At 40.1% G+C, this 13990-nt stretch overlaps 1 protein-coding gene across 3 annotated transcripts in view; it reads left to right on the top strand.

Moving 5' to 3' along the window:
• Positions 1-13990, top strand: part of TBC1D8 (TBC1 domain family member 8) — a 60745-nt gene that overhangs the window by 33268 nt on the left and 13487 nt on the right. For all 3 annotated transcript variants that reach the window (XM_060769758.2, XM_060769756.2, XM_060769757.2), the window contains exons 6-12: positions 3497-3704; positions 5372-5566; positions 6192-6359; positions 8091-8241; positions 10615-10829; positions 12835-12952; positions 13483-13768. In XM_060769758.2, the coding sequence (XP_060625741.2) occupies positions 3497-3704; positions 5372-5566; positions 6192-6359; positions 8091-8241; positions 10615-10829; positions 12835-12952; positions 13483-13768 (1341 nt within the window). The remainder of the gene's footprint in view (positions 1-3496; positions 3705-5371; positions 5567-6191; positions 6360-8090; positions 8242-10614; positions 10830-12834; positions 12953-13482; positions 13769-13990) is intronic.

The following is a 13990-nucleotide window of genomic DNA, read 5'->3' as shown; positions in this document are numbered from 1 at the left end:
TCAACAACAGAGGGAGAGGGAAGCTTCAGAAGTTCCCCCTGTCCCATTGGGAGGGTTTTTTAGCATATTGCGCAATCGCGTCCGCCATTAACGAATCGATTTGTAACTTTATGAAATTTTGTATATTTCAAACTTTTTTAAAGGAAAATTTCAGAATTCTTTAAAAAAACGAAATGCAAGGCCCCCCTAAAAACGAAATGAGTTTAGAACCAAATTTTTCCATGGTTACCCAAGCCTAGTAGTTTGATTCTTGTGAGCTCCATCTCAGTTGGAGTAGAAAGATTCTCATTCCAAGCTTGTAGAACTATGATAAATATAATAAAACTTTATTTGTATACTGCTCTATCTCCCCTAGGGGACTCAGAGTGGTTTCCACATAAGCAAAGCAACACAGAAACATACAGAGTAGGCATTTAAAACATAAACATAACACTATTAACACAATCATATAAATCTTTTTTAAAAATTCCAAAACTATCAAAAGGCATACTTGTTATTTTTTTCCCTTATTTTTCTTAATTGCTTTACAAAAGTCTGTTCACAGAAACTAATACCTGTCTGTTTATATACATCATTATGTTGTGATCATAACAATAATAAAAATCTTGGTATTGTGATTATGCCTCACATCTTCAGTGTTACTCCAGACTGGCTGCAGAGGCAAACACACACTCCGTCCTCAACCTGCAGCAGTATTGTAAATAAATAAGTGTTAGATGTTTTACCATTCCTGTGGGAGGCTTCTCCCATGTCCCTGCATGGGGAGCTGGAGCTGACAGAGGGAGCTGAACCCTCTCTCCCCTGATTCGAACTGCTGACCTGTCGGTCAGCACTCCTGCTTGCACAAGGCTTTAACCCAATGCGCCACTGGGGGCTCCATCAGGTAAGGTTCAACAGCACCAATGGCCAGGAGTACTAAAATAGACATAATCAGCTATAAAAGGGCTGAGCAAGGGATAGTGTAAACAAGGTGTCATAGGGGTGGGGAATTGGATGAAGTGCAGAACTACTATCTAGTGAAGTACTATCTAGTAACTTGGGGACTGGACCTAGGGACTAGTCATTCTTGAAAGCTTGCTGAAAGACCATGCTTGGAAGCTTGTTTGGAAGACAAGACCACCTTACCTTCCTTGTTGCCATTACTGTCCCAGACAACTACAGAGCTCCAGGAGAACTCCTGGTCATCACGGGCACTCCCCTCTTCCCACTCACACTCTCCAGCAGCAGTGAGAGTGGTGACATGGCCTCTATCAATTCCCTTTTCTCTATACTGATGAGTGCAGGGCAAAGCAAGTGGCAATGGGAGCCCCTGTGAACAGCAGACTACCTTCATTTGCACTTAAGCACACAGATGTGCATTGCAGGCTCTATTTTGGAATATTCCCTGTTTTTACTGATCCCAGTTTAAAGTCTTTAATTCTTCTTGCTGCACATATTTGCACCATACATCATTTGAACACCATGTTTTCAATTTGTCTTTAGTATAAATGTGCCCATTGTCTTCGAACTTGTTTGAACTTGTTTGCCCTCTTCCTGAGTTTCAAGCTGAGGACCAGAGCAGGGCACTGTCTAAAGATCAGGCTGTCACCAGAAGCAAATACCTCAACGTTCCCTTAGAATAATTTGAAAACATATCTTAAATATGAAATAGCTTCTCCTTTTTATAGATGCATTTTGGCAAGATCAGCAGAAGATAACAGGAAGGGTCAGGGCAATGGATGCAGTATGAATTTGGAATAAGAAGCCATTACATCTACTTCTGTTTGTTGTATGCACCTTGTAATATATTCAATTTATAAATGATGAGACTATACCACAACCTGTTTATCAAAATAGAACAAAATCTTTAATTTACATTGAACATTTTGGCTTTTTATCAGCTGAACTCTTGAGTGAAGCTCAAAGATACATAGGCATTGTATAGAAATATTTTATATGCATTTGTACAATTTAATACAAAAAGATGGCACAACATCCAGCCCATTTTAAAAATTACATTTGTATGTAGATAAAGGCAGGTAATTCACCTTGTCTTATTTATATATATTTGGCAAAGAAGATTTTGCAAACATAGAGATGTTATCTTAGTTTGTTTCTACTTTGGTCAGAATGGAAAAATTTTTTAGTGCTGAGCTAAGTGAAAGCTTAGTCATAAGAGCAGATCTTTACATGCCCTGTAAGGAAATGTAGATCATTAACACAATCTTGCATTCCTTTTGTATACTATTTTCCGTTTGTTATTTAGCAAAATAGAGATGACATATCTCAGGAAGTCTTGCTTAAGAAAACCATAGCCTGTCCTTCATTTTAAAGTAATTTCCCCCTTGATTTTAGCAAAATAATGATGCTAAGTAGTTTTTATGCCATTTAGCAGAGATGAAAAGAAAATCCTAACTTCTAAATGCCTTCCATCAGGACACATTTGTTTACTTTGTGTTGTCAATTAGAGAACAGATGCCAGAAGGCACTCCTTGGATGTTTCTAGTCCACACCTTGCATTGTTTCAGTGGAACAGAAAGAGAATTTTTCAAAGAGAAAAATAACTACTGTTAATTAACAAATAGTGTGTTCCTGTGGGGAGCATTCCTGTAAATCCTCTATAGACACACTAGTTTGCCATTATCTGGCTTCTAAGGGATGGGATTGCATGTGTCTTTGTGATTATTTAAGTGCATATTTCAGAATCAACGTGTTTTGAACTCTTGAGATTAAAATCAGATTGTTCACCCGTGAACATGGTAAACTGAAATCTTCCAAAGGCAGGGAAAATCAGTAGTCTGTTGGTTTATTGTTGAACCTTAGAGTCATTTCTGGCTTATGGTGATCTGAAGGCAGAAATATGGTGTTTTGAGGTCTTCTTGGCAACATTTGTTCAGAAGTGGTTAACTTTTACCTTGAGCTTAATGTCAAAGTTGATCCTATCAGTTAAGTATGCATTTGATGTTCTTTTGCAAAGGAACAAAGAGTACACTTTTACTATTGTATTAAAATTCTTAGCTCAGTGGTTCTCAACTTGTGGGTCCCCAGATGTGTTGGCCTTCAACTCCCAGATATCCTAACAGCTGGTAAACTGGCTGGGATTTCTGGGAGTTGTAGACCAAAACATCTGGGGACCCACAGGTTGAGAACCACTACCTTAGCTGCTTTAACATGATTACCTGTGTCGGGGGTAATCATGTGTATCTTCACTAGTTGTGATTGAAATTTCCAGCAGTCTTAACCAGCATAGAAGATTTGGGGGGCATGCGGGAGCTACAGGACAATAACCCCAGGTTCCGAGATTTTTAAATCCACTTTTGAAATGCAGATTTTGACCTATCTGGAAGCGCTCTCAGTTTGATGCAATTCTTAATAGTAAAAAAAAGGTGATACATATATCTATCAGTTATCCCCAAAACTGTTAATATGGCAACTTCATTTTAAAATGATGTTGTGGAACAGCATTGGTGTTAAGTTTCAGGCTTGAAATACATTTTGTTCTCCTCCATCATTTAAGGGATCTTGATTCCAGAGCCAGGAATGAGTACTTCAGAGCTTTCTTCAGGTTACCAAAGAAAGAGAAGCTGCATGAAGTTATGGACTGTTCCCTGTGGACTCCCTTCAGCCGTTGTCACACAGCTGGAAAACTGTTTGCCTCGGATAGCTATATCTGTTTTGCCAGCAAAGAAGATGGTTGTTGTAATGTTCTTATTCCACTTGTAGAGGTCAGTCTTTTCCTCCTTCTCTGATACTTTTTTTGTTATAAACACCATATTTTTATGAAAAGTCACTCTTTTGCATATAATATTTTATTATCAAGCAAGGCTTGCTCTTTGAAATATAATTTGCTTCTCTTCACTGAGCAATAATCATCACCTTCAGGACCTGGTCTACGTATTGAGAGGTCATAGATAAAAGTCTAAAATAAATACATAAATAAATAATCAATGTTAAGCTTTTCTAAGCACATTTGGCAACATTATAACACATTAATTTCTGAATTCCCTTGTACATCCTTTTGGCAGTGTATAATATAATGCCTCCAATATATTTATTTATATTTCGCTCTGTCTCCCCTAGAGGACTCAGAGCGGATTACAGAATACATATATGGCAAACATTCAATGCTGTTATACAGTTAACAAAGACAGACATTACACAGACAGAGGCAAGGCTTCCCCTCTTTTTCATTTCTGGCACCTGGAGGCTGTGCTTGACTCGGCCATCAGGAGGTGCTGCCGCTCCATTTCTCCACGCTGAGGAGCCTGTCTGTGGGCGCCCCCTTCCTGATCGAATTGCTGGCATGTCTTCAGGGGCACCTTTTTACCTCCCCGCCAACAGTGGTACCTATTTATCTATTCACATTGCTGTTTTCGAACTGCTAGGTGAGCAGAAGGTGGGAGTTCACCCCACCTGCGGCTTGAACTGTCAACCTTCCGATCGGCACAATTTTCTGTAACTGGTGGTTTAATCCGCTGTGCTAACCACGGCCATAATACTCATCCCGGATTTTTACCTGCTGTGCTAACCGCAGCCATAATGCTCATCATGAATTTTTACTACCCTTTCAATGCATGTGTGCAAGTGACATTTCTAAAAAGTGGCTGTGAGGATAGACCTTGGGAGATGACCAATAGGGCACTGTTTCTATGGACAAAAGCTATTTTAAGAGTCAAGAGTTCAGGCTTGTAAAGCTGATTTCAAATTACCTTTGGTTTTGAGGAAAATCCCTTCTTTGCAGCATAAGGAATTCTTGGAGAGTCTTGTCTGAAATGCCTTGGGTACATAGAGCTGGAATTGTTCTTTAGATCTAAGCTATGGTGATATTAATGTTAAGGCTACCACAAATGTACTGAAGATAAACACAGGTACTTGGATGCTAACATCAGTTGGGGGTTTTGTGCCCTGCTAATAGAGAGCATGTAAATATTTTGTGGTACTGACATACATAATGTACAACCTTTTCTGATTTTCTCTTCTGGCACATGAGTACCAAGAATGTCTTCAAGTGTTATGGATGAATTGGTTATTGTGTGACTTAAAGTCATTCCCAATTTATAGCGATCTTATCATGAGTTTTCTCAGCAAGATTTGTTCACATTATTGTCTCAAAATGCAATTTGATCTTCCCAAATGGGGCTCTGTTTAAATGGGCAATCCAAAACAGTGGCATGTATTGAAAGATGGAAAAAGTTCAGCCACCTTCTTCAAGCTCCTACGTAGTCATTACGCATGTTTTTACATTTTTATGATTTGCCCAAGGTCATCAAATGGTTTTCCATGGTTAAGTGGGTTTGAACCGCATTCTCCAGAGTCCTAGTCCATTGTTCAGATTTCTACACCGTGCTGGCTCTCTGTGGACGAATACATTGTGTATATTTGATTATGACAGGTGGCCAGTATTGAGAAGATGGAGGACACTAGTCTTCTTCCCAATCCAATCATCATTAGCATCAAAAGCAAAACAGCCTTTCAGTTCATTGACCTGAAGGATAGAGATACCCTGGTGGAGAGTCTGCTTCTGAGACTGAAACAAGTGAAGGCCAGCAATCCAGCACTCCGTCATAGTTCAAAAAGCAAAGATCTGGTATGAAATGTTTGACTTTTTTCAACCTGGACATTGGGCATATTTAACTAATATTATTTAAATTAAAAGAAATATTTGTGTTTAAAACAAAAATATTAATAGCTGTGTTGCCTTAGGATTAAGTGAATATAGGCTGAGACACTATATCAGGAGGCATATCCCCAGCATATAACTATAATATATCTCCACCAAAACTCACCTTTTCTCTGCTGCACTCTGTGCTCCCAAAATGGCAATTTCCATGTGGATGGAGATCAAGGAGACCAGGAAAATAGCTGGTTGCATTTCTGCTGATACCTTTCATCTCTATCAACATCATCTGGAGGTCTCAGCACTGCTGCCATCATTTTGCTTCTAGGGATGGGATGTAGCCCAACTTTCTGTTATTTTGCATGCTCTCTACAAAGCAGGCTGGGGAGGGGGGCTTCAGAAGTTGTTCAGTAAGTTAATGGCATGGGCTATGGCCTAGCCTTGTATAAATCCTCATTCGGACCTACTGCACTTTACTGAGACCTGCAAGATTACATACATTGTCTGCCGTTAAACTATTTTGTTGTATTTAGTTGTTACTGGGACTAGACTGTACTGGCAATCAAATCAGTTCTGTTTTCTTTATTTATGACAGAATTTGCACCCATCACATACCAACTATGAATTTGGGGACTTGGGAATAGTAGCTTCTCAAAACAACAGCAGGGATGAAAATGACAGGAATAATAGACACCTGCTGAATGCAGAGGCTCTGAGTTCAGCATTTCATCCTCCTGCAGCAGATGGACTGGACTTTAGGATGGTATGTAAAAAAAATTGAAAGTAGGTCATAAAATAACAGTGAGTTCAGCACCTTACCTTCTGCAGCATCTAGGGATGCCACCTTTTAGTTTGATTTCCAAAAGCAAAAGTAATTTCTGCAAATTTCATGTTTGGGGGGAAAAGGCCTTTTCTAGAATTAAATCAGGCCAAAGATGCTGCCAAAAGTATACAGATTGTCTTCCTGTCCCATGTTCCAGTGAAGGCATTACCTACACACCATGATCAGTTCCAGTCCCAGACATATATAGACTGAGGTTCTGGAGAGCATAGTGAAAAGGTTTTGAGACACTGTAGAATTGTAGAGTAAACATTCTGGATTGTAAAAGATCTGAACTGCATCTCTCCATTCAACCTCAGCCAGATTCACAGTCTAGGTGCTGCAGCACCCCCTCTCCCAAGACCCATTTAGTGAGAGCGAAAAGGGGGCATCAGGGAAAGATTGGAAAATGCCCTGTGTCTTTATACCAAATGCAGCAGACCCATGATATCATTCCTTGAAATCTGGCAGGGTTCTCTAGAGGTCTCGGTGAACCTAGAGTTACACACTCGTGATCTATACATAATCATGATCTATACATAGCCACTGGCTTAGGGGATACATAGGGACCATAAAAGTCTCCTGGTCCCCACCTACCTGGCAGCAGCCACTGCGATCAAGGTTCTGTTCTCTTGTGGTTAGCAAAACAGGTAACAGTTCTACCCATTGCCTTGTATGACGATATGATGAGAACTTGTGACAGGGGTCCTACTCCTGTCTGACACTCGGGACATTTTAATGGGAGGATAGGAATGTTAGTTAGCTGCTTCTGAGTAACAGAGGAATTTATTGTACTTTTTCATGTCAGGAGCTACTTGGGAAATTGCAAGTTGCTTCTGGTGTGAGAGAATTGGCCGTCTGCAAGGACGTTGCCCAGGGAACGCCCGGAAGTTTGATGGTTTCCCATCCTTGTGGGAGGCTTCTCTCATGTCCCCACATGGGGAACTAGAGTTGGCAGAAGGAGCTCAATTCACTCTTGCCAGATTCGACCTGCTGACCTGCCAGTACAAGGATTTAACCCATTGTTCAACCAGCTTCTGCCCAGTAATTGAGGACTGGGACAAGATTCGCTGTATAGCATTGTAACTACAGTGTTTACACATAACTTTCCAACTAGATTACAGTCATCATTCCGTGTTTTAGGTATTATGGAGGGCGGAAAAGAATACCAACCTCCACAACAACAACAACAACAACACTACAAAATATACATTGGCATGTGTTGAACTTGCACATGCATGTATTGCCAACAGGATCTCAACCCTAATGTGTTGACTGCCATTTTGATAAATTTGTTTAGAATATTTTCCACTTTCTACCAGCTATCCTGGACCTTCTGTTGGAATTAAAAATAGGGTATAAGTACCTGCATTGCATTAAATATAAGGACTAGATGTTTCATTTATTTCAGCTGCCCTGTTTTGTTATTTGCAATCTGAATTGAATAATGACTTAAATTGAATAATGGAATCTGAATTGAATAATGACTTATAGACGTGGAAAATGAAAGGCGAATTTACAAAAGTTTTTCTATTTCAGTGGACCTGCATACATATTTGCCAAGATTTGGGACTGCTGTTGCTCACTAAATTACACTTTTTACTGAGATACCATTTTCTTGCATTGAGACTTCTATAATTATGATAGAACTAAAATGAATTTCTTGGCTTTCAGTCCAGGGAACAGGTCAAAGAGAGCCTGTGGAATGATCATTTTACTGAGTATGGCAGAACGGTCTGTATGTTTCGAACAGAAAAAATTAGGAAACTTGTTGCTATGGGAATCCCTGAAACTTTACGAGGCAAACTGTGGCTCCTTTTCTCAGGTGAGAACTCTGTGTAATTGCTTTCAAAAGAGAAATAGACAGCTTTTTGGTCACTATTGAACTTACTGAAAGAAGGAAGCAGAAGTGATTGTTCTCCATCATCCTCTTTTTGGGGACTTGAAACAAGAACAAGAAATGGAAATGAGTCATGGTTTAATTTTCATCGTATACAAATGAAAAACCTTTAATGAGTAAGGCACTGAAAAAAAGTAGAAAGTCAGTTGTAGTTCATATATCTCATACTATGTAGACAATAGGTAGACAAAGGGGAAGCTCATTGGCTATTGAGGACCCTAGAATCCCTAAAAGTACCGCCTCCATTAAAAAAAACACAGTTTTCCCCATGAAAACTCTCCAGAGGGCTCCCCCCCCCCCACACACACAAATGCAACAAGTTTTCATCCCCCAAGGCCTCTAGCCCGCTCAAACTTTGTTTTGCTTTTTTTTTAAAAAAAATCAGCCCACTGTTTACACACATATCAGAAAAAACACCCAGTCCCCCAGAAAATGTTCCTTCTCTAGACCGCTATAAGTCCTCTTTGTGGAGAGAAAAAGCAGGGTATAAATAAACATAATCATAATAAACTCTGAAAAATGCCCCCAAATCAGGAGAAATTCAACTGCAAGTAAGGTTATATCTGTCTGTTGTGTCAAATATATGCTGATGTAGCCTTCCAGGCAGGAATGGGTGGAGGAAATGGCACCCACTTCCTCTGCCCATCTTTTGTGTAAACTTAGGAAAAGAGTCCTCTTGCTTAGCCACACACCCAAAGTCCTCTGCATTGTTCTTCAAAATGAGAAGAAAAGTCATCCCTAAATATCCTTTAAATAAGGGAATACTTAGGGATTGTGAATATGAAAAAGTCGCAAGACTTAGATGTTACGCATTCATAACTGACTAAAAGTAACATAACATTTATTATCCATAACATTTATTATCCTGTACAGCTAAATATATACTTCAGAATAGTGTAGTGCATGTAACTGGGGCCCCTTCTACATAGCTGAATAAAATCCCACCTTATCTGCTTTGAACTGGAATATATGGCGGTGTGGACTCAGATAACCCAGTTCAAAGCAGATATTGTGGGTTATTCTGTCTTGATATTCTGGGTTGCATGACTGTGTGGAAGGACTCTGAGTGGATATTGCTAAGATCTTATCTTTACAGGCTTAAGATTTCCTATTACCTTTTCATTGTGACAAACTGGGTTTTTGAGTGTGGTTAGATATGTTGTAGGCATACAACATGTGTGTGGTTAAATGTATTCCTTTGAAATGGGTTTTAATATGGGGCATGAATGGGCAGTTGAGACCCATTTAGATGCTTTTGGGCTATTACTTTTATGACGCTTTGGACTGTGCTGGATGCTGCTGCTGGGAGATACAGTTCAATACCTCCTGGCAGACTACAGCTGCCCATCTTTGAAAATCTTCTTGATGTCTTACACATGCATAAGTTCCCTTAGACAAGATTATAAATATTTTTGTCTGATATAGTTTCTGGGCAAATCCTCAATATTTTTGAGCTTCTGTATAAAAACTTTTTTGTGGTAAATAAATGCATTTCCCCTCTATAAAAGTATGCCTTCTGTATATAAATCAATACACTGGAACAAATTACATATTGTGAGTTTGTTTTTAGTTTTGCAAATTCCAGTGCAGAAGACATGCACGGGGAGCACAAGATATACTTTTTGTGCACAAAGTAGTAATTTTTGTGCAGTTGATATTTGTATTTTACACATAATAAGACTATCCCCAACATATAATATTACTTTTTGTGTAGAAAACAGTTCTTTAGTGGCTTATTTGTAATTTTAATCGACATATATTTTAACTCGTTATTATATGATGTTTTTAGATTATACTATTAGCATTGAATCCTTGCTGTAAGCCAGTCTGAGTCCCTCTATGGAGGTTGAGAAGATCGGGATATAAAAGTTTTAAATAAATAAATATGTTCTTGCACAGAAAAACTACATGTATTTTTCTGCACATAAATTTTCCTCAATTATGCCCTAGACAAAATAGTACAAGGAGAGCCAATAATTGTGCAGAATCCCTTGTATTCTGACAGATTTAGGGGGAATTGCTGAAATTACTTGTTTTTCTATGTAGGATTTGATCTTCTACATCCCTATTTCAGATTGATGTTCTGACTTCTGGATAATGTTTGCCCTTAAAAATACATTGCTGCATGCTCCAGTATAATTCAGTTAAGGAATATATTAGCTATGTGGAAAATCTAGTTTCATAGGTACTAGGAGAGACAGCATCATCACCAAGGTGCTTTGGGGAAATAATGTGTTTATATTTCAATAGATTCAGGTTTGTAACTGGTCTTCTGTTTTGCATTTGCCTCTGGTTTAGATGCTGTGACTGATTTGTATTCCCATCCTGGTTACTATGAGAACCTTGTGGAAGTGTCCATGGGCATGTGTTGCATAGCAACGGAGGAAATCGAGCGAGACTTGCACCGTTCATTACCTGAACACCCAGCCTTCCAGAGCGAAACAGGCATTGCTGCCTTGAGAAGAGTACTAACAGCTTATGCGCATAGAAACCCTAAAATTGGCTACTGCCAGGTAAAAAAATCTGTTACAGTATCTATCAGTACATAAAGCACTTATTTAAGAATTGTAGGGTTCAGTTTGGCTAAGATAGATGGGAGCTCGTTAGAAAAGCTCCATTCTGATTCCTCATCTCTCCAGTTTCTCTGTGAAGTTTTACTGGGCCACAAGGACTAATATCAATTCACTCTCTTAAAATAAGTGAAATATATTCCACTTGTTCCTGATTATTACCAATCTGTAACAGCAAGTGCCATCTGGAGCATTATGTTCCAGATTGGCCCCGAATCAACTGTGATGACAGCCACAGGGACCACATTGAGATGCCACATTGGTGTCCAAAAACCGCTTTGCCCCCACTAGTCCATCCCCTTATCATCTGTGCTGCTGTTGCTACTCCTCACTAATCACTGTGCTCACTGCAAGTGCCTTACTGTCACCGTCACTTTTGCTGACATCATAAGGGGTCATCCACACAATCAGCAAGGCATGGCTGGGCAGGATGGCCCCCTTCTTTTTGCTGATTGTTCTGCAATGGCCAGGCATTCACAGGGAGCTGTGTGGACACTGGGGCTTGGTGGAGGGGCACACTGAGACAGCCCATCCCTTTCTCTGAGCTACTCAGTTCAGCGAAAGAGTGGTGGCGGCAGTGTGTGTGGACAATAGATTGGGCAGAAACAGAACACATCAAGCTGTCCAGACAGCTGGAAAGTCTCAGGATGCTCTGGAGTTTCCTGCAAACTCTGGAGTATAGAGGAGAGTTGGATTAAAGGCTCAAAACTCTTGGATATACCTGATGCTCCCATTCATCATGGAGATTGCTGGCAACAGTTTCAGGGTGATTATAGATTTTTTGTGTGTAGACATAGCCTTAGTCATTCAACAAAAGGAAGAATATGAGTTGGAAGAAATATCTTTTGCAGCAGTCATTACTTTAATGTTTTTTTTAGCACCCAAGTGCTAGTTCTTACTTTATTTGTGCCTGTCAGGTAGAACACCTAGGTTCTTCAGACTGTTGTCTAGCAGGGAACTGGATGGTTACTTCTCTTCCTTCCTCCTTGAGTGACCATCAATCACTGTGATCACCAGCCCCTTCTAGAAGCAAGAGGGAGAGCTGCTACTCCAGTGCTGCTTTCCTCTTCCTTCTCAGTCCTTTTATCCTTGAATCATATCTACATTTTTAAGCATCTGTAAACTACTGAAAACATTTTGGCACCCAGGGCCCATCCAGACAGGCCCTAAAACACTTGCTCTCCTACTTCTTTAAGTGGGGCATCCAGACGACGCCTCAGATAAATGCAAATGGTTTTGGGATAAAGCAAAAAAACCCTGCTTTGTTCCGAGGTAATTCATCAGTTGGAAAGACATGGGTCTTTTGGAAGATCCGTGTCTTTCCAGTTGCCAGGGCTGTATGGATTGGTCCTGGAGATTGCATTGCCTGACTTCTGGTCCCAATCCACACAGCTGTCTCGGGACTTTTGGCCTCCTGGAGCCCAAAAAACTAAGACAACTCCCACCCCGCCCAAACCCTCTTTAAAAAACCTTTAAAAAAGAAAATAGCTCACCCATTTCCCCTTCTCTGGATCTCTTCTGGGTCGTACCAATGATGCACCTGGAGAAGGGGGAGAGGGGGTAAATGGCTCCAGCCCCCCCCCCCCCTTCTCCAGGCACACCATTGCTATGACCCAGGAGAGATCTGTAGAAGGGGAAATTGAGGCTGGGTGAGCTATTTTCCTTTTGTAGGGCTTTTTAATGGGGTTTTCTTTTGTGTCCTGGTGCTCTGCTAGACAGCTCAGCAGGGCATCTGGACACCCTTCTCCCCCAGAAGCACACGCTTTCTAGCGGGGGGTGGGGTGGTGGACTTCAGCGCGAGTCCAATCGCATTTTAAAAACTCGATTGCACTTTCATTAAGATGCTGTGTGGAACCATCCCTAGTGCTAAATAAATTAAACCATTAAAAGTCTTAGGATGTCTTGTTACAACTAAATTGTGGGGTTTGTTTCATTTTTTACCGAACAGTCCATGAATATCTTGACCTCTGCCTTGTTGCTGTATGCCAAAGAAGAAGAAGCCTTTTGGTTGCTTGTTGCTGTGTGCGAGAGGATGCTTCCAGATTACTTTAATCACCGAGTGATAGGTGGGTTTCCTTCTCATTATTTCTCTCATATCTCTCGCTATACAATATTCTGTATATCAATGAGGTGAATTCAGGAACATTAGCACTGTTTCAAATGAAGTTTTTCCTCACTTGGATTTTTTGTAGTGGACAGTTAAAGAACAGCTCCATCACAGATTTTTCATGGTTGAGATTACCTGGTGCGTTGCATCAGTAATAGTGTGCTGTGCCAACTCTTCAGTGACACTTCGTTTTGATCATTGTCCTTCCCCCCCAAATATTTGTTTTCTAGTGCTTCTTATATTGAATTAGCAGGTTTATTATATCACAGTGTTGCAAAAAACACCCTTCTGCGTTTTTTAATGTAAAAAGTCTGAAATACTAGGCATTGTGAGCTGTGGGAAGGGAGATGAGGCTTCATACAATAATCTACTTCATGTTAGATAATGATTGATGAATTAGATTGCCTTAAATTGCAAACTGTATTTGATTGGAAAGTTAACGTTGCAAATATATTAGTCTTGCCTAATGTGACGACCTTTGGTTTTCAGGTGCTCAGGTAGACCAGTCTGTGTTTGAAGAGCTCATCAAAGAACGGCTACCAGAACTTGCTGAACATCTAAAAGACCTTTCCACACTGGCTTCTGTTTCTCTATCTTGGTTTCTCACTCTGTTTCTTAGTATCATGCCTCTAGAAAGTGCTGTTAATATTGTAGACTGTTTCTTCTTTGATGGGATCAAAGCCATTTTCCAGTTTGGTTTGGCTATTCTTGAAGCCAATGCGGAGGAGCTATGCAACAGCAAAGATGATGGGCACGCCTTGATGATCCTTAGCAGGTATTTTTCAATACGAACAGTCTAAACCAAGGTCCTCAAACCTTTTATGCCGGGGGCCAATTCGCGGTCCCTCAGACTGTTGGGGAACCGGACTATAGTTTGAAAAAAACATGAACGAATTCCTATGCATACTGCACATATCTTATTTGTAGTGTGAAAATACCATGAAAGAACAATACAGTATTTAAAATGAAGAGCAATTTTAACCAACATAAACTTACC

This window comes from Anolis sagrei, chromosome 3 (assembly GCF_037176765.1).
Source record: "Anolis sagrei isolate rAnoSag1 chromosome 3, rAnoSag1.mat, whole genome shotgun sequence".
Taxonomy (NCBI): domain Eukaryota; kingdom Metazoa; phylum Chordata; class Lepidosauria; order Squamata; family Dactyloidae; genus Anolis; species Anolis sagrei.
Note: the sequence above shows the minus strand (reverse complement) of the source record. Positions and strands in the feature narration are given on the sequence as shown.